The sequence below is a fragment of the Acipenser ruthenus genome, chromosome 15 (genome assembly GCF_902713425.1).
Source record: "Acipenser ruthenus chromosome 15, fAciRut3.2 maternal haplotype, whole genome shotgun sequence".
NCBI classification, from domain to species: domain Eukaryota; kingdom Metazoa; phylum Chordata; class Actinopteri; order Acipenseriformes; family Acipenseridae; genus Acipenser; species Acipenser ruthenus.
The window spans coordinates 26,494,948-26,517,129 of NC_081203.1; the positions used below are offsets into that span (position 1 = coordinate 26,494,948).

The 22,182-nt window shown below is 35.8% G+C and overlaps 1 protein-coding gene across 4 annotated transcripts in view; it reads right to left on the reverse strand.

The window, feature by feature from the left end:
- Positions 1–22,182, reverse strand: part of LOC117422593 (serine/threonine-protein kinase D1) — a 73,327-nt gene that overhangs the window by 23,412 nt on the left and 27,733 nt on the right. For 3 of the 4 annotated variants that reach the window (XM_058987640.1, XM_058987642.1, XM_058987639.1), the window contains exon 2: positions 10,355–10,493. In XM_058987640.1, coding sequence (XP_058843623.1) covers positions 10,355–10,493 — 139 coding nt within the window. Of the gene's footprint in view, positions 1–1,011; positions 1,533–10,354; positions 10,494–22,182 lie in introns of those variants that run through there. The other variant, XM_058987643.1, reaches the window with a different exon arrangement.

Below are 22,182 nucleotides of genomic sequence, written 5' to 3' on the forward strand. Positions count from 1 at the left end.
CAAGCAGTAATACGTACGTTTAATTAAATAAACAAATACACAAAACACTGGACAGAACACACTAACAAAACAAACGGCACAAGGGCCAAAACACTAACTATTCTAACACCTGGGATCACCCTATTTACACACCTGTGGCTGGAGACTTAATTAAGCATTTAATCACTTATTCAATTCCTGGTGCTAGCCACATTCCCACGTTTTTGCTGGGAGAATTTGAACTCCCTCCCTGCCACCCAATATTCCCCCCCACACACACATTTCATAGTGCTTTCACCCTGCCACACTACCACACATCTGTACACAGGATAAGGTGTACTGGAATTTTGGTAAATACTTCACCGTGATTGGTTGATTTCTGATATTTGATTTCTAATGAGCTATATTGTTACTTGATGTTTGTTTAAATCATGTTGCATCACCAGACACAAGCTGCCTATTTAGTCACAAACTACATTATTTTCAGTGTCATTGCATGGTTCAGTACAAAGCAGCAGAGGTATTACAAGGGCAGCTGCAGTAATATAGAAACATAGGTGTGGGGGGGTGGATTTGAGCATATATTATTGAGTTTTCATTTATTCAACTTAATTAAAAGAAACTGCTCCTGAAAAGATACTTAAAAACTGATTTGAAAAAAGTGTGTGCAGCTGTAATGTCTGTCCCTTCTGAAACTGTGATTTTTGTATATTTTCCATAAACTAACTTCACGGGGGTGGGGGGGCAGATATTACAGTTGCACTCTCCTAGTGGTCAATTCTTAAACCAACTTATTTCAGAAATCCAGAAATATTAGTAAGTAAGCCTGGTCTAAACAGCAGTAGATAATTATACATACTGTAATAGGTAACAGGTAAGAAATGACATATTCTGAAAATGTCTGTGCTTTATATAAGGATAACCAAAATATTTGTATACTGTTGTCAGTCTTTGGTTTGATCAATGTGAACATAGTGGACATGCTGATTAGGAAGTAGGTTACTTAACATCATTCTGCTGATTTCTGGTTACCTGCTGATTTAGATAAAGAAACGGTTGATGGACTCTGCTCTGGTCCCAGCATGACTGCAGATCTGCTATCTGAGACGTATAGTCTCAATTTCTACATTGGCACGCAGCATGTAAGATTGAGTCTGTATTGACTGAAAAGAAGAATTAACACAAGTATTTGAGGTCTACGTGTAAGCAGCATTTAGCTTATCGAGGAAGGCCTGATAGATAATGAGTGACAGTCTGATCGATCACTGAGACCCATTTTGGCCACTTTATTTAGTACAATTGTTTCCTGGATGTTTTATGGGCAGGTCCAATACCGCCAGACACCAGAGGGGATTGTGATGTTATAGGGCTGAGAAAACATCAGGGTGGCCTGGACTCGGCAGATATCCCAATAGTATATATATAGTATATACAGTATATATTCTCTTAAACCAGATATTTGAACACATGAAAACAATGTTTAGATAGTTCAAAATGACTATTTACAATGTATAATTATTTTGTTTAGATTACTGGTATAGCTTCCTGTTTCTAAGCCTAAACCAGTAATAAAACAAATAACATTTTTAACGTGGATTTTTATTACTGTATCATATTTACTTTTTCTCATCCAGAAAATTAAGCAACAAGGTACTTTTTCTGTACAATAGTCACTGAAGGAAATTGTCATAGCATAGACATACATTATACTTTGTACGTCAACCAAAAACTCACAGCAGGATATGTAACTATTTTAAATACAGCAGCACAGATAAAGTGCTGCATCCTGGTACCTTTCCTGTAGGTCACATGGTCAACACATGAAGTGACAAGGCACCTGGAAGGAACAGCAATTTTCATCTAGCGTTAAATAAGGTTTTAAATGTGACAAAAATACCTTCAATGAAAGAACAGGAGAATCATTAGTAGTAGGAGCTACCTTTCCTTTTAAATCTCATTCAATGGACCATGCACTGTAAGCTATGTTACGTGTTTAGTATAAGCATATAGAAAAACTGTACATTTACCATGTTAAACATTTAGACAGTATAGGTTCCCAGTTTTTCTTTAGGAAGAATTAAAACCTGTGACCCTCGGGTTCACAGACGAGTGCGTCTTCATGAAACGTTTAACCTGGCCATTAAAGTCATCCCTAGTTGTTACATGGTTGTACTTGTGTTTGTATTATAAATCCCCACCCAATTGCTTTTTCCAAGGGTGTTTGACTGTAATGAATGCTGGTAGTGGAGAGGCATAGCCTGCCAGTCCTCGGTGGGTGTGCATGTGTTGCACCGGTGATAATCGTGCCCAGAAGAGGACTGGCAGCGTTTGCAAGGTTCTCCACGCTGTGTGCGGAAAGAATGGGAGGGATTTTTCTCTCCGAGGTTCAGCAGTTCAAAACAGAAAGAAAACAGCAGTGACAGATGGAAACTGAATACGCCGAAGAGCACAAAGGCATCTTCTTACTAGCTTAGAATCACTGAGCAAACACAATGCGTGCCATATGACATTTTTAGCTACTGCCGTTCCTCCTCTTGCAGTTACAATACCAGTGTATTTTGAGGGCGGGTTATCTTTTGTTTTAGCTAAAGGCAAGGCCCTACTTATGTATCACTGATCACCTGGAGTCCTGTAATCCCTGTCAAAGTCAAGCTATTGTCTTTCCTTGTTTTTGTCACCTTACACAGGGATACATTTTCAGAAATAATACCACAGAAAAGCTCAATATTACTGTAAAGCTGACAATGCTGTAGTCGTTTTAGCCACAGTAAATCTATACTGTTCTAAAATTAAATGTTTTGTATTTGTATTTTTAAACCACAGTGCACATTATATACCCATGGTAATACTATAAAAATGAATATTGTTTTTGTTATTCAATATCGTAGTGAGGCAGGTAAATAACAGTTTTCAAGGGCAATTCAAACATTGTTAAGGGGACTATTTTTAGGATTTATATACAGTACTTTGTAACACAGTACATGTCAGTGCAGACCTTTTTTTCACATTTACCTAAATTATATTTGAAATCCAAATGTCACAATGTTTCTCACTGCATCAATGTTCCATATCTTGTCTCTATATATTTTGTATGTGCCCGTTTTATTTAAGCTTGTATTTAAGGTCAATTAAGCAAGAGGATGATGTGCAAATTGTCTTACACTGCCTATCTTAGTGGAAAACATTTCCTTTAAAGACAGACAATAGCTATGTTTACAACAGCTTCTGGCATCCAGAATGGAACATTCTTTTTCTAGAATTTTGATGTTATCATTCCATCATTGTACTAAAAAAGCATGTTCCAAGCATGGAGTGCCTGGCAGGAGTAAGACAATGCCAGTTTGGTACGATTAACTTCCTTCCATGGGTCAAATCCAAGGTACAAATTGAAAAACCGTCATCTTTCTAAGAGAAAAAGAAATACACCCCCTTATCTCCTGTAATCCCATTGCAAATCACAAAAAAAATGCCAACCAAGGACAGGGCAGAGAGCTACATCAGTGCTTCCCCACAATTGTCAAAAGTACACTCTCAGGAATTTAAAAAATACATCCCTGAAAAATGTCAAAATCTGCTTATACTGTATATTTGTTATACATATAAATTATAAATGGAATAAATGAGTTGATATACATACCTCCAGACTGTGACTGATAAATCATTGAAATCTCAGCAACAAGCTGAGCGCTCTGTTTAGATAAAGCAATAAATCCTTAGCTTAAGATCATAGCATCAAATCCTACTGCTGAAAAATATTTTAACACTTATAATAATTACAGCAGTTATAGCCTTTCTTTGAAAATCAAGCGATTTCAAGTTAAGAATCATACTACTGGACACATTTTTTATGAAGATCATGTTACAGTGTAGCGATTCTGAGTCGCAATAAGTAATGAGTAACCAAAAAACAAAGCACATGCTAACTTACTTAAAACAAACCAAATAAAAAACAGAGATGACCAGTAGAACGCTCCAGTTAGATCTGCTGTAAACCCGGATGGCCACAATTAGGTAAGTAAAATTGTAACGTTTCTGTAATATTATTCTAAAACCTTACAAAGTCGATGTAAAGACCCTTTTTAATGCAATGCACAGTTAATTGTTGGTACGTTCTTATGATGCGTGTGTGCTGTGTGAAATATGAGCATAGCCCCTCCTTAACTATCATAAAATGACACCCACTGGAGTGGCACTTAGAAGTTTGTTGTGAACCCTTGTCAAAATAAAAAAGGACAGGGTCATGGGGTTTTTTTTCAGGAGTAATAGTGCAACACTCATAGCGTGCTATCTCTATTTTCAATGGAAATGTAGCCAGTGATACTTAAGTGCTTGAGGTCTTTTCTAACACTAATATTATCCCTTCTTGAACAATCAACAAAGTACTTGTTATCCATCACTGATGCTAATTAGTGCACAGTATTTTTGCTTGAAGATAAATAAAGCATCACAAAAGCCTGTTGTAGATTTACTCACAATTTAGACGAACAACATCAAAGCCTTTGTCCATTTTCAACCACACGGTAATTGATAATCAAGATTTTATAAAGCAATCAGAAGGAAAACTTAAAAAAAAAACCTGTATAATTCCACATCAGCAGAGCTTCCTATCATGTAATAGGTCCTTATGTAAATCCCTGGTAGTCCCTTTAAAATTACTCACCTTAAACTGCTATACCTTAAATCCTGGCTGCCATGGTGACCCTACAAGCTATTTAGCAGTATTACTGTATGTCACGTTTCTAATTATTATCAGTACCCTTGTTTAAAACAGAAATTACAGTAGGGATCGTACTTAACAATTCCAGTCTCGCATTCACTATATGCTGTTTATTACATAAAGTCTGTAGCTGTACATTCTTTGTACAATCTGAGCAACTTACTCCAATTCCTGTGGGGATGCATTTTGGGTCTTACCGTAGAGGTTCTCATGGGGATTGAATTCATGTCCTCCAAATACTAACCACTAGGCCATCTGGTTGTCATAATTGGATCATTTTCAACTATTAGTTAAACTGCAATAGTCCATCCATATGTAAATTTTATACGTCCTAATCTTGTCAGAAAGTTACAATAAAAAATACAAGGTCATTTATACATAATATACAGTCATCGTAGCAGAAATGTAACCCTCATTAAGCATGTAGACAGAAGGAAAATGTTGCATTATAAAATGACATTTCATAGAAGTATCTGCAAATTAAATTATTGATAACAATGCTCTGTGGTGTATCACAGTCATTGATCTGTACAGAAAGTGAATGTAAAAAAACATGTTATTTTACACAGTTTATAGAGCAAAATCTATTCCTGGAAATAGCATGTACTGTAGTTGTCTTGTTGAATCATGTGTACAACCTGGAAGAAATGTTCAGTATACAATATATAAACATCAGCACTAACAAAATAGTACAAAATCTAAATCTAGTGACTAAAAAACAAAATCAGATCTCTTACAGAATGTATTGCATATGTATATGACCTCTAAATGGCATGCGCTCTCATCATATGATGATCTAAGCAAAAACAGTAACACTCAGAATTATTATGCAAAATGAAGCGCATGCATAAAAGATGTTCATCTGGTGTAAATAATAAGTGCCTGAATTAAATTAAATACATTGAAATCAATGCAATACTGCACATCCTGGTTCACAACGGTTGCTTATTCTAAAGGGTACTGTCAATACCACTCTCTTGTATTGGCTTTAGCCACAGAGTGAGTTTTGACACTATGGTCATCTTACTTGAGGTGAGGAGAACAAGAGGTCACTCAGTCACTGTTATAAGCATCACTTGTTCAGAATGTGTAGCAATGTTTTGATAAAAGGTATATACACAGATTGTGAATCACTACAGTAGATACAAGATGGCACTATAGTAACTTCCCTTCTGAAGTCAACCAAACTTACTGTGCTTACGAACAAGAAATCCAACCAATGGTTTTTTGCAGTTCTTCCAGTTATAATAACAGTTGGCCCTATTAAAAAAAAACGTTACGGACTGTTTTAAGGAATATTTTGTTTAGGACTGTTTTTTTATAAAAAAAAGAAGGTTAGAAGTTTTGTTTTTTTTCTGTTTTTAAATACCTTTAACCTGTTTTTGAACAGTTCTTAAAATTTTGTGAATGAATCATCTCTAAGACATTTTGCAAAAGTGATATAAAAACTGAACAGTTAAACCTATCTTCGTCTTACGTGTCAAGCGTTAATACAAAAATTGCTACCAAACAGAACCCTTTTTCATGAGGTTATATTCTTTAGCCTCTCTCTGGATGGCTTTAGTTAACAGTGATTTATTCAATTAGGAATTGTGATTGTTCTGATAACACAACCCAAACTGTGCCACCAAGGGGTTTGATTGCCAACTAAAAGGTAACATGCAAGAATCTATGAACAGTGAAAAAGAAATGCATGTTGTTCCCCCCAAGCCTATTTGGAGATGAAAATATCTGCATCTTCAGTGTGTGCTATTATATGGTTAAAATTTTAAATATAAAAATTCAAATACACTAATAAAAGCGCTCACATATGGAGCAGAACAGATGTTACCAAATAATGACATGACATGAAATTTAAAAAATTGGTGGAGCTATTAGTTCAATAGATTGTATTTAAGAATTGCATTGTAGAACACTTCTTTTGCCTGCTTTAAAAACATGATATTTCTAGCTCATTTCCCATGCTAATGTACTGAAGCAATGGAGTTAGACATGGCCGACTATGATGTGAAGAAAGACAAGAAACCCAGACTATTCCCTGAAAGAGTCTAGTGTTAACTTATTTACTCTGTTACACACACCAGCCTTCTTGGATAAGTCAACACCAAATGGCATCCCTGTGGGGTGTCGAGTTAACCGAGGTTGACTGTATATATATGTATATACAGACGTGCTCAAATTTGTTGGTACCCCTCCACAAAAAACAAAGAATGCACAATTTTCTCTAAAATAACTTGAAACTGACAAAAGTAATTGGCATCCACCATTGTTTATTCCATATTTAATAGAAATCAGACTTTGCTTTTGATTTTTTATTCAACATAATATTGTAAATAAGAAAACAAATGAAAATGGCATGGACAAAAATGATGGGACCGCTAACCTAATATTTTGTTGCACAACCTTTAGAGGCAATCACTGAAATCAAATGTTTTCTGTAGCTCTCAATGAGACTTCTGCACTTGTTAACAGGTAGTTTGGTCCACTCTTCCTGTCTCAGGTTTGATGGGTGCATTCTCTAGACTGCAAGTTTCAGCTCTTTCCATAGATGTTTGATAGGATTCAGATCAGGACTCATAGAAGGCCACTTCAGAATAGTCCAATGTTTTGTTCTTATCCATTCTTGGGTGCTTTTAGCTGTGTGTTTTGGGTCATTATCCTGTTGGAGGACCCATGACCTGCGACTGAGACAGAGCTTTCTGACACTGGGCAGTACGTTTCGCTCCAGAATGCCTTGATAGTCTTGCGATTTCATTGTGCCCTGCACAGATTCAAGGCACCCTGTGCCAGGTGCAGCAAAGCAGCCCCAAAACATAACCAAGCCTCCTCCATGTTTCACTGTAGGTATGGTGTTCTTTTCTTTGAAAGCTTCATTTTTTAGCCTGTGAACATAGAGCTGATGTGAATTGCCAAAAAGCTCCAGTTTTTACTCATCTGTCCAAAGGACATTCTCCTAGAAGGATTGTGGCTTGTCAATATGCATTTTAGCAAATTCCAGTCTGGCTTTTTTATGTTTTTTTTTCAAAAGTGGAGTCCTCCTGGGTCTTCTTCCATGGAGCCCACTTTCGCTCAAAAAGCGACGGATGGTGCGATCAGAAACTGACGTACCTTCACCTTGGAGTTCAGCTTGTATCTCTTTGGCAGTTATCCTTGATTCTTTTTCTACCATTCGCACTATCCTTCTGTTCAGTCTGGGGTCGATTTTCCTCTTGCGGCCGCGCCCAGGGAGGTTGGCTACAGTTCCATGGACCTTAAACTTCTTAATAATATTTGCAACTGTTGTCACAGGAACATCAAGCTGCTTGGAGATGGTCTTGTAGCCTTTACCTTTACCATGCTTGTCTATTATTTTCTTTCTGATCTCCACAGACAACTCTCTCCTTTGCTTTCTCTGGTCCATGTTCAGTGTGGTGCACACAATGATACCAAACAGCACAATGACTACTTTTCTCCATTTAAATAGGCTGAATGACTGATTACAAGATTGGAGACATGTGTGATACTAATTAAAGAAACGAATTAGTTTGAAATATCACTATAATCCAATTATTTATTATCTTTTCTAAGGGGTACCAACAAATGTGTCCAGGCCATTTTAGAATATCTTTGTAGAATAAGCAATAATTCATCTCTTTTCACAGCTTCTTTGCTTTATTCTATGTCATACCAAAGGCATGCAAGTATACATGATAAAATAGCTTTTAATTTCATCACTTTTCAGGAGGAATGAAGCATTATTTCAATGAGCTGTAAGGGTACCAACAAATTTGAGCATGTCTGTATATATATATAGATATATATGAAATGGTTTCCTACGTGTTTTTTTTTTTCCCTACAGAAAATGTTTTATATACTATAATTGTGTCTCTCTATTCTGTTTTACCAGTTTTGCTATGATCTATAAGCAATCAGGTGTAATTACTGTGTACATGCATAAATTATGTTATGCAAAAACAGGCTGACAATATAATGTACATTATTAATCTGCTGGAAGCTTTACCTAATGATTCTATCACTGCTGAATAATGTGACAGTTTCATAGAAATTGGTTGATAATTTATTTGTTCCAGCTGTTTCAGAAAAATCATTACTGAATTACGTATTGAGCCACTGCTGGAGACGCTGTGATTCACTATGATTCCCACAAACCACATTTTAATCAATTACTTAAAATAAAACTGGTGTTCTCCCAGAAGACCTGCAAAGCGCTTGTTAAAACACGTGTCATACATGATTTCAAATAAAAATCTCAAACTGAAGCATCTGTGTCAAATAGCTTTTTGCATACTATAGCAGCCCAGCTGAAAATAAACCAGGTTTTCAATAAACCCACAAAAACAAACACGCTAAAAATCTGTACTTGTTCAACTCGATCTGGAAGCTGTTTGCTCATTTTCCTATAGTTTTTAAAATATGCTATAAATCCTACTTTTTTTGCGTAAATAAACAATGTAATCGCTGGAAAACATAACCTGAGATGATCTCCTAGAGTTAGTGGAAAGAGAAAAGTTATTTTAATCTAGTTTCTTGCTTAGAATAAGCTTAGAACTAGAATAAACTTATTTTAAACTTGTATGCAAGCGTGAATGGAACAAACAGTTTATTCAGCTTTTACTTTGATAAATCCATGGATATACAGTCTAGAATCAACAGATTATATCTTAATTCTGACTGCTTTAAATGTGGAAAAATGACTGGAAATTAGAGACCTTTGCAGGAAGACGAGAAGAGCAGACAGCAACTGAACCCAGAGACATGTTCCACCAATTCATAGCTAAGACAGCAACATTTTAACCAATGACCTGTTCATCAGACTGGACCTTTTATAAAGAAGGCTTCGGTTCACAAAAGTGTGTTATAATTTACCTTTGATTTCTATAATTTCTGAGAACCAGACATCTGTGGATATATCAGGGTGAAGAGCAGTGGCTTTTGCAGAGCACGAGCACGATGATTTTTTAAGTAAAGCTTTAGTCTGTGTGATATTTTTGTAGATTCCTAGCAATATGTGGTGTACTGATTCATTCAGTTGTTGACACATTAAAAGTGATTCAGGCCATTATCCCACCTCATAATACCATGTTCAGGTGATTTTAAGCAGGCCCAAGGTCCAGGGCTCTAAGGTGCACCCAATTTGGTCACATATCGGACAACAAACATTGCAGGTGGGATCATCAATTTTATTTTAGGTCGTGACCGTTGCTTTCACGACTTTAATCATAGATCAGAATTTGAAAAGTATATATATATATCACTGCATCCTTGGGATTGTAGAGGTTTCTTTTTTGTTTTCTGTGCAGACAGAAGGCGTAAAAAAGTGGATCCTTGGGACATGTCTCAAGGCAACATCAACATGATGACGCAATGTCTAAAATAGATTTTTTTTTGGGGGGGGGGGCATTCTTGAAAAGAATCAAGAAAAAAAGTTGTCTGTACAGTATAGTGTTGCAAAAGTGATAAACTCAGGGGGTAGGGGGGCAGACAACTATTGAAAAGAAAATATTTTTATGTGCACCTAATATTTGTCAGTGTGCAGCAATATATTTCATTTTAGGCCCCAAGGCATCCTCTAAGATCTAGACCTTCAAGTAAACAAATACAGTATGTTGTAAAGCAACAGTGACACATAACGATAAAAGGCAATGTTGGAATAATTACCTGAAAGAACAACTTCAACAAGGTTTCCCTCTTGAATTTCAGTGGCAGATTTTACCAGCTGCAGAATATTGTCTGAGTTCGGATCATGTCGAAACAACAGAATTTTATCATACATTCCATAAAAGCCACATTCTGGGAACTGGAAATAAAAGAGAAAAAAAGGCATTACTTTTTATGTTATAAAAAAAAGTGTTACAAAAACACTAAAAGGAGCTGTTACAAGATGTCTGAAGAATGTCATGAAGAATGAAACTGGAGTATTGCCTACCTTTTATGATATGTTAGATGTTTCTTTTGTTTTATTGTTCGTTGATCCAAGTATTTTCTAGGCTTTTCAGCACCTTCACTTTAAATTAAAGTCAATGTTTAATCTTGCTTTAGTACAGATGATCTCATTTGATCATTTGCCAACTCTCTTGAAAGTTCACAGGGACTAAATTACTGATTTCCATAGTAAAATGGAAAACACATATATTTAACAGTTTCCACTTTGCATATGTTCACATACTGGAACTGTGCACAGTAATTCTCTCAGGCAATGATTTGTAAACACAGAAGAAGAAGCTGTTGCTTGACAGAAACAGCCAGGCTGTTATCTATTCATTTCTGCCATACGGATTCTTTTCTATTCAACTACAGTGAAATCTTACTATTGAAGCTTGTCCTTGAAATAAAACGTGGCCTTCACAGGATGGGACCTAACAACTGAAAGTTCTGTACATTGTCAAAACATCTGTCAAAGATGTTATTTATTTTAGTTTTCTTCTGTCCAAGCTGTTCTAACTTACTGTTTTAGTTTTTAATATTTGTATTACAAAATCTCAATGAAATGTGCAAAGCTTCCCAAGGATAGTGTAGCGCATGCTGGTCTTATTAGAGAGGTCATTTAACAGTGGCTTGTTACATTTGGGACTGTGGATGGTGGCCTTAATAATCAATGCAGGATGGCCTTCTTATTGAAGATGGCTTTGTATTGCTGCCAACAGAAGCAAATCGCAACTGTTAAAAAGTGGCTTTAATTGGGAGGTAGCCATTTTCTGATGTGGCTTTAATACAAGGTTTTACTGGAATTATAGTGTACACCCCGATCCACCTTCTGGTTCTGACTAAAGTTCATCGATGTTCATTAAAGCTCAGTTCATCAGTTCACGGGAATGTCTAATTGTTAGAAAATAGGTGTTGGCTATTTTTAAACTGTGCCCTTCATACATCAATGCAGTGTCACAGGAAAACAATATTGATTAAATGCTGTCCTCTCCTGTAAGTGTTGTACTGTATTCCAACGTATTGATTGTTTTCATTTTGGTCACACTACTGCTGTAGACAGTTCTCTAACATGCTTGCTATCAGTTCAGCAACAATACAGAGAATTGAGAAACTGACATTCCAGGATAGCAAAGCTTTCTGAGAATCACACCACACAAACAAACAGGTTGAAAACATTTGCAGCCTAAATTAAGAAAACAGATATGTTTAAAGAAAAAAGGAATTAAGGGTGAAATTAGCAGGCATGTTCCCTAATAAAAATATCCTGAGCTGAGGCAACCGTTCTGTAGAAGATAAGGTACACTAATTAGAATTTCTACAGCAATTACATATGTGTATACAGTAGTTAGGATTGTTATTTGAAGTAAGTTTTCACCTGTATTCACAATTTACATTTCATACAGTGTCAGTTTGTTGATTTGTCATCACGTGATGTTAGAATCTCTTCATGTACATTTTCTAATTATGTTGCTCTCCAGGAGTAACAACTGAGTGGGTGGACACTGACAAATTTACATAATCACAACAACAGAAGCTCTTTAAGTACCTCACCACTGAAACCATCATTCCATTCTATCAGATATTCAGCAGGATTCTGCAGGTCCTCTCTAACCCTACTTTCTCTGATGGTAAACTAACCTTCATTTAATTTGCTGAATAAAATTGCCTTCAGCAGCTTGGGGGAAATGTGCCTTAAAGTAGCATTTTTAGAACCAAGGGAAGAGTAACTTCAATATATAACATTGTAGGTGAAACATTTTTCCTCCACATGTTTGGCTGTGTTGGGATCTACCAGCAGATTCAACACATTTGTCATAGTATCAGCTTATAACAAAATGTTCACAGAATATGAATATATTTGCTTCTGGGCTAGTTTATGGTATTATAATAGTTTCAAATTAACCTCATCCATAAATTATTAATTTATTAAACACTAGATCTTGTAGTAAGTGGAAAAGAAATATTAAACAGTAACTAGGCTACTTGCAGCCAGAGGATTATTATTATTTATTATTATTTATTTTCTTAGCAGACGCCCTTATCCAGGGCGACTTACAACTGTTACAAGATATCACAGTACAAAGTATCAGTTGACAAAATATTGCATTATAAAATATCACATTACAGAGTATCACATTATAGAATATCACATAATAGAATATCACATTACAGATAAGACCAGTTATAAAGTACAGTAAAATCAGTAGAAAATGGGATCAAATTCAAATAAGAACAACGTGGGAGACAGGATGTGGGATACAGGAGAGTTTGCATCTACACTACACAATACCTTACTTGAGAACTGGACGCCATACCACCTCAGGGGGTAGTCCCGAGTTCAAAATTAGATCGTATCGGGTAGTGTGGTTTGTCAGAAGTGTGGACCTTGTAATACCGAACTACATTTTTTGTGTATCCTCCAATATCCCAAAATGCTTTCTGATATGTTTGGTGAAATACTCAGAACAGGCACCTGAAGGACTTGCTATCAGTGTACACTCTGCACTGGGTATTCATTTTTCTGCTTAAAAAAAAATCTGTCAGGACATCTCTAAACTAGTAGGGAAAATAACAAAATCACAACGCTAAATCAGGCGACTGCAAAAATGAAATGCGAGTTAAAAGTAGGACCAGGGATGAACAATTCATGTAATTTGTCAGCTCTGTTTGAAATAAAATTAAGGGTATCAGAATTAGGCTCAGGCAAGATATGAAGGTAAAAATAGAGCTTTTATCAGAATTTAATTATGAAACAGAATCAGCTTGATTTGTTTAAAGGGATGTCACCTGATTAAAAATAAAACCCCAAAACTTGTGTGTTTGCATTTACTTTTTCCAAAATACTTGTTTTATTTATTTTTAGCAATATGGACCTTTATTAAGACATTAACACATTATTATCGTGTGTGTTCGCATTTACTTTTTCCAAAATGCTTGTTTTATTTATTTTTAGCAATATGGATCTTTATTAAGACATTAACATATTATTTTAAAATAAAATACAGTGCATAGTGGGATACTATCGTATTCATTTCCACTGTTCATTGCGCTGCTAGGAACTGTGACCAAACTATTTTAATAGTGTTAGTACATATTAAGCCGGACTAAACATGAAACGGTACTTCAGTGTGGACGCTCTGAGCTGGATTAATTAAAACGTTTTTGAGTACAGTTCTCAAGATCGGTTATGTAGTGTGGACAGGGCCATATTTCTGAGCACACAAAAAAAATTAAATTCCAAATGAAATTCAACTATTAACCTTCTAAAGTAAAACATTTACATGCTTTTGTTGTTTGTGTGGTTTTTTGTATAATTTTACACTTGTTACTGTTTTGTTTTTTCATCTACTCTAAACATGGCTTTTTCTTATGCTTCTAATGAGGTCTTTACAAAAAGCTACACAGATACTGAGTATGGTACTGAGGTCACCATGACAGCAGATCCACTATAACAGTACAGTTGTCATGGCAGCACAACCCAAGGCTCTTTCCTGATTGAATACTATTCATTTATTTGACTGAACAAATGCACACGTATAAGCTGCATGTTTCAGCCATCAAAAATAAAATGGTAAACCACTGTCTACAAAAATATGTTGGAAAAACAAAACAAATATTTACCAAAAGTGTATTCTATAGATAATTGAAGAAATGCCATTAATACCTTTCATACAGTATTAGTCATACAATAACAAATATACAGTAGCCAGTCCAAACTGACCAATGGTCTTAACCATGCTATCACAGTGAAATGCAGACTGAAAACCACTGTACAATCCATACTTCCTATAATAATTTTATTAATGAGTATTTAAAACAGCCGTCTGTATTTTGATTCCAAGGGTTCTCACTGATTTTTGATGAACTGTATCAAAAACAAAAAAAAGCAAAGACACGACGAGGAATTTTAATATGGTTCAGATAACGAACAGGATAAGGTCCAGACCCGACTTTACCAGTCACACCTACTGTAAAGGATCCTTCACTAATTCACTACCCTCAATATTTCACTTTTATTTTTATTTTTAAACTGGTAACTAATTATTTTTTACCACAATTTGATTTGATGTTGGTGTTGATGACATACTATGACATACGGTATAACTGGATGTAATCAAGTATGTTAGTAACATCCCCCTACATGGGGTAAGATTATCAGAAAACAAAGTTATTTTGGAATTGCATTCTTTTGTAATGTTTTAGATAAACCCGTATATGTTTATGATATTCGCTCAGAAGGTTCACTGCATGGTTCTCTAAAATGAGAGCCACTCAGAGTGTTAGCCCGTTCTTCATATTGATCAGACCCTATACCTAAGCATTAGTAGCCTGACCCCACCCCCCACCCAAGCTGGTCCATCAGGTTGAACAGAGGAGTGTTTACAGTGAAGGGACTCACTTCCTAATACTTCATAGCTTCTTGAAAAATAAACAACTGACATAAAAGGACAATGCAGTTAATCGCACATAAGTCCAAAACACAAGCCAAACTACTTGGAATGTAAATCTGGCAAATCTATAAACCCTGTGGCTTATTATGTACCTGCATGCATGCAATCATTCATTAAAAGATGCTTTTCTTTGTATTATTTAACCAGAGTTATCACATATGATTTTTGTGAACAGTTGGATAATAATGCTAATAAGCACTTAATTACTGTTGATGCATTTGGTCAACTGCATTTGGTCAAATGTCGATAAAATGCCAACATTTTGTTTGTGAAAAATGAAGTTTTTTTTTTTTTTTTTTTTAACTTACAAATACCTACAGTATTACAACCTACTAAGAATACTAAATCTGAAGTAAATGACAACAGATTTTTACCTTTTAACCTTTTGAGAATTTTGCTCAGGTTGTAAATACAAAATTAGTCCTTTCAGTATCATGAAAAAATAGGCATATGAATGGACAGACAGTCAGAGCGGGCCTTGATGTACCCCCAGATTCTCATACTCTCAATAACTTTACCTTGTGGTAAGTAGTATTGCAATTGGAGATGTGATTCTCTACATATAAGGCATTGCTGACCAACTACAGACCATTGTATTTTATTTCATAGAATTGGGTTTTAGTTGCTTAATTGTATTAACGATTCTGCACAAATGAAAACAAAGTAGTTTGCAACAAAATCCAAAGTGCAGACAGTATCAGTGGGATTTCTGTTCAATTATAACCACATTTGAGACTTGATGCTGAATAAGGCCTGTTGAGTTTAGGTGTAATGAAGGAAAGAAAATTAAATCTGCATCAGATCCCTTCAGGGTGTAACTAAGTTTAGTTCAAATTTAATTAGCAGTTTCAGAAAGAGAATATTTGTAGAACAATAACCAGCACAACTGCAGACATAGTTTTGACATGATGGAAAATGTAATTTTTACTAGTTTGGTCAAATGCCAACTGGCCAATAAAGAGAACAAAACTAAGCAGTCTGTTTTGGCAGAAGTTAGAAAGTTACTTGTTGAATTTTCTTTCAAATATATTGTTTACAATTCTTTGCTGCACATCATCACCATGGAAATCATGGCCTATGTCTTTATCAGCAGAGCTCCCCCTGAGACTGTTTTCTTTGAGTCATGCTTATGTAACATGATCGTGATTATAAGTTATAAATTATAACGTGATCATTTTCTAACCTAAAAAATACCCTAAAGTATTTCAGTTTTATTGTCAGTGTAACTAACATAGACAATAGGCTCTGGTTTATGCAGCCGATGACAGTTATTTATCTCACTCGTAGATCAATGCCTGTAAACCATGTGAGTGTGTGAGACGGGGAATGAAGCGTAAAGGTTGAAGTGTCACAAACTACTTTCACAATTGGCAGTGTTGTCATTGTGGTCTGTGGATGTGTTATATATTGGTCTAATCACACAGTTATAACTGGTCATATAAGGCTGGCCATAGGGTTTCTTAGATTCACTCCCCTACTTTAAATCTTTGTCCTCAATGACTGAAAATAACCTGTTCCTTAAGATCCTAATGACAACTGACATTGCCTTGTGGCAAAAACAATAAAGGACACTGGAACTGTATGAAAATAAAATACAATAATTAGATCTGTAGCATGCTCAGTGTGGATGGTCTGATGTGGTTTGCAGTGTTGACCTCACATTCTCTTATTTATATGATTTGTTTTTTTTATCCATTAGAATGGAAAAAAACTTGAAAGAACAAATCTACTTTCACTCTGTTTCAGAGTATGTTCCAAGAAAACACTGGCCAATGCAATAGCTTCCTTTGAGTGCAACAGTGAAAAGGAAGTGCAGCTAATTAGGACACAAGCTTAATCTACCTTCTACATTCCCTGCAATTAGTTTTACTCCCAAAATATTTTGTTTCTATAACCACTCAATACAAGCCTGTACAAGAAATGATCATGTAAACCAATTACAGGTGGTGATAATTAAGGAATGAGCTTTGCCACAATTGTGCAAAAAAACATACTATGCTGACAGATTATACTGAAAAATAACCATTTAATGAGCTTTAGTAGGCACCCTAAACTTATTCACACAATAGTAATTAGATGTACTGTTTTACAGCTGAAATAAAAAGCACTTCACACTGTCTCGCATGCAAACAAAGTTGTCACTGTTAAACAAAGAAGAATTTTTGTGTTTAATAAGAACACTGTATGTTTCGTTCATTATCTTAATGAGGTACAAATGATGCTCACACATTGAGCAGAGTGGACTGTGTACAGCATAATTAGCCCAATGCCTGAAATGAATGCAGTGAAGGCAAAATGTTGTGTGTTATTGTTGATTGTCACAAAATTTAAAAAAATACTTTAATGGTTTCCCAGAAATGCCTCATGCGTACAAAATTATCCTTAAGGCACCCGTGTCTAGTGAATATATTTAGCCTCAAGCATGTCAGAAAACTGTGTCCTTTGAAAAGACACACAGCACCTGCAAATTAAATCCTGGAAACTTGCTTGCTTTAATAAAAGCAATTAGAACACATCCACTACTCACATTATTCACATGTTTTGCTGACTGGTCCTATGTAGGGTCATTTGGGATAGGAAATGAGAATGCATACTGTGATTTAAACATTTAAACAATTAGAAATATTTTAGCACAAGAAAAGTCCCATGTCTTGGTTAATTTTTATAATATCCCATTAGGATAGTCCATCCCCTGAACACTCTCTGTGGGTTCTGGTCTCAGGAAATCAAGAATCAAAAGAGATATTTTCACAAGGATGCAATCTACTTTATACTGTAAAGGCCTACTGTATAGCTCTTACTGTAGCTATTACTAAACCAACTTATTCTACTTTGTCATCAGTGGACTACATTAACCTGTTAACCTTTTACAGTTTACAATAAAGGGAAAAAAACAACAACTCAGTAGCTTCACAGTAATTATCAAATGTAAAATGTAAAAAGTGCATACTATAAACCCTAAATTGGTTAACTTAAAATCTGACTAAATATTAGCAAGAAAATTAGATAAGATACTGCTGTCTGTACTCCTAACCCACCTCACCTCTGGGTTGTAAGTGCAGCCGCTAAATAGCCCGATGCACAGGCGGTGCTCATTGCGACCCTCATCGTCATGATTGCAGCTCATTATTTGTGCATGTTGAGTAATTTGCATTGCTCTTAAGTTTACATAGGCCGCAGTGCAAAATAATTGCCTGGTCACTAGGCAATTTGGATTGTGCAGCCGCAATTGTTTGCACTACGCCTATCCTTACATCAGCCCCTGTATCAGGTTTTTTTTGTGTTTTTTTTTGTTTTGTTTTTTTTGGTCGATTTTTTGCCAAACATTAGTTTTGTGTAAATTGACTGTATTTTACATAAAGGAGTCCAGTTTTCCTGTATTGTCTTTTAACCTCTTAGCAGCCTATAATAAGATACTGTACCTTTAAATTATAAGAGCCATACTCAATGAGCCATAAATGCCTCAGAAGCCACCCATTGGACAGTCCATCCTTATGTTATTATAACTTGTATGTGCAGTTGGTTGCTAGTGTTGTGCTTGGTTTTATACATTTGGTTTCAGTATAAACTTTTAATATACAGTGATGGAAAAACAAAGTGAATGTGCGAATTACAAACCCAACACTTGTTTCTTTTATCTATCTATGATGTTGATAAATACACCGTGTTGCTGCTAAAATAGGCAACTAAAGAAAATAATTGCAAACTAGATAATATACTGTCATGCTCATGCTAGCAGAGCTTGTTACAAACTTAATTAACTGAAAGAGTCAAGTGTTAAGACAGCCTTGGAGATAAATTATTAAACATACTGCAGCAAGTGTTATAATTTCTGGGCTCAAAGAGACGGTAGATTTTTATCAACACATTTTATATTATTTAAGAAATTAGCAGTAGGTTAAGGTGAGTAACTGATTTAGTGCAAAAATCGCAATACATGTTTCCCAATTATACTTAAATGCTGCTGTATCAATTAAATTTTCTTCCAAGGTCAATTAAAAAACAACTTGGTATTTTAATGAATATAAAAGGGATCCTTTAATGTTTAGGTTGCTTATTTTCAAAGTCCAAGGAAATATCTATCCATATTAACTAGTAGTAACTAGTAACACCCTGTATTTTGGTCTACTAGGATAATAGGACATGCGTGTCTTGGTAAGGAGAATAGTAATGACCCAATTTTAAAAAGCATAATGTGAATATGAACCAGTTTGAAACTATTGTAAACACATAGCTAATACACACTTGAAGGTAACAACTGGCAATCAAAACACAATTGTTGTGTCACATAGCATGACACATTGATTAAATTGGCCCAGACTCTATACTGGGTTCAATGGGCTAAAACATCAAGCATCCATCTTACTTATACATGGCAGGTACGTATGCCCTTGATTCAATTTTGTTTTATTTACACGGGTTAGATGGGCTCCTTATGTTAACAAAAACAATATAATTTTTTGCATGACAGCAGCATCTTGCAACACATTTCATAACAGATATTAATCTAGGTAATACATTCTAATAAAGTGACAGTACTGTGAGACTACATTGAAATACGGTCCAGCACTAAATGGATTAAAATGCCTGGGGCTGCTTTTAGAAAACAAATATGCTTTTTAAAATCGCTCATCAGAAATAGGAGGGTTCTGTAGATTGACTCTTGTCAATAATACATTCGTTGAGACGTAATTATATTACCCCAATCAACGGTGCTTACACTTCAACAAAAAATCCTACATTCCAAACAACACGCAATGCCCTTCACATGCTCAGGCCTTTGCAGTTTTTTTTTTATTTTAATACATTATTATCCCATCACCAAGTTGAGGGAATCAGCTAAGAAAGTGCCCAGTGTCGGTTTGGTCTCAATGGAGTCAGTTGTGTACCACCAGGAAGAGGACGATAGTTCAAGTGGCTCATGCATAATGTATCCTTCCTGTGTCCAGTGCTTTCCCCTAATAAAGAATCCACATTCCAGTAACACAAGATGACCTTGCGGAGCCCCCGCATGGAAAGTCTGAGTCACCCAAGTCAATAGTATGAGATCTAAACTCCCTTTAAATCTCTTTGTCCAGAGGCCCAAGATAAGTGAGGAAAGTCCTATGTCAGGCAAATCTAATACATTATATTCACTGAATAGCAAAAGTAAACTAGCCCTTATTGGTTAATATTCAAGCTCTAAAATCTTGCATATCTTTATTAAGAAATCTCCACCAGGAATGAGTTATCAATTAAGAGCTCAATTTAGATGAACAATGTTAAGCCATCTACTCACTTCTGTAGCTTGAAACTGAATAGATTATCATTACGAGAGATGCATTTTGACAGCCAGATAACTCTCAAATCGTATCAAAAAATGTATGCACTGTTACGGCCGTATGATCCTTTGTACCAACGTGGCCCATTAGTTTCTAAGCTATTAAAGAAAAAATGTAATCTCCTGAGCCCAGCTTTCTTCTTTGTATTTCATTTGTTTTTACTGGTGCACCAATATTCATGTGCTATATAACTGTATTTCATATTGTTTTATTTTGCTCCAGAAAGGTTGTCAAGTATTGACAATAAAAAAGAGAGTACAAACCATAGATGCTCAACTGGTTGGGAATATTAGGACTGTGCTGAGCAGGTGTAAGTCTGCATTGTGCACACAAACAATTCCACAAACATATTCACAATCCAGAACGCAAATAAGAACTTAATGTGGTTCAAAGCTCTATTAGCATTTATTTCTGTGTAAATGAAACAGAAATGTAGTGCATATTAAATGTCAGTGTTCCTGACTTTAAATATGACTCTCTCCATCTTTGTCAGATTTAGTTTCCTTGTGAATGCCTGCATTATTGTGAAAAGCAAATGGAAGCCAAATAAATACTTCCAGTAGATATTTAATATTATCCAATTAGGCATATCAATCAGTGAAGTAAATATTCCTTATTTGAAATACAAATTATTTGGGGTCCCTGAGTGGTTCACCTGGTAAAAGCACAGCCGCATGGTGTGCAGGGTGAGTCATACAGCGCAGGTGCACATCCTGGCTGTGTGAAGTGGACGGTCTTTGCTGGGGATTCTGAAGGAAGCGTCGCATTGGCTGCGGTGCTCTCAAGGGTTAGGGAGGCAAAACCGGCAGGGACTGTTTCTCCTCATTGCGCTACAGCGAACCCTGTTGACCAGACGCCCAGCAAGCTAAAAAACCAACACCTTCAGGGCTGGCCTTTGTCCTCCAGAGGTCGGTAGTTTGCTGACATCCACTATCGAGTTCCTAGGTGTAAAGAGGAAGCTGGCTCAGTCGTGGGATTGGAGGACACCAACTGAACCTTCAATTCACCTGAGGTGTGTGGAGAGTTTGCGGTGAAGGGAAAACATTACTGGGGAGAAAATCAGGGGTAAAATAACTGGACACACTAAAAAAATAAATAAAAGCATAAAAAAATAAATACAAATCATTTGATCTGTGCAAGTAAAATAAATTGGGCACACTAATTGTGCTCCTATTTTCTTATGAATGCCTGCTTGATTTAAAAAAAGAAATTAAAGAAAGCAAAATAAATATTGTATGATGTTATTTAATTTAGCAGTATAATAATGTACAACTAACAGACAAACAGCTGTGCCCATCCTTTGTCAGAGCACCTAATAAGCACTACTGCCAACAACCAGTATTTAATGAAAATCATCAAAGAATAATTGTCTTCATATGCAGATAACCTTTTTATAACATGGTGCTGCACAAAAGATCAAACATATGCAAGTAAAATGAAGGTTATCATGTTCCAGATAACCACTTACTTAGGTCACTTACTCAGTTTAGGCCAGTCACGTTTTCTGCTCCCTTAAATAATACATTGGGGAATATTTGTACCTTCTTGTTCACACTAGACTCGAGTTTTGATTTTACAACGTCTTCACAGCTCGCAAACTAGTCTGTGTTCGCGGTAGGTAGTTCATAAACGTAATCATTACAAGGCGATACCCAGCCCGAGTGTTCAGTCCTACTGTAGCCTGTGTTAGAATTAAAGCTAATCACTCTAGTATTGATATCTCAAATAGGGGGGGGGGGGGCAGCTGGGGGTGCAGAGCTTCCCAAGGTCTTCCCACAGACTTACATCA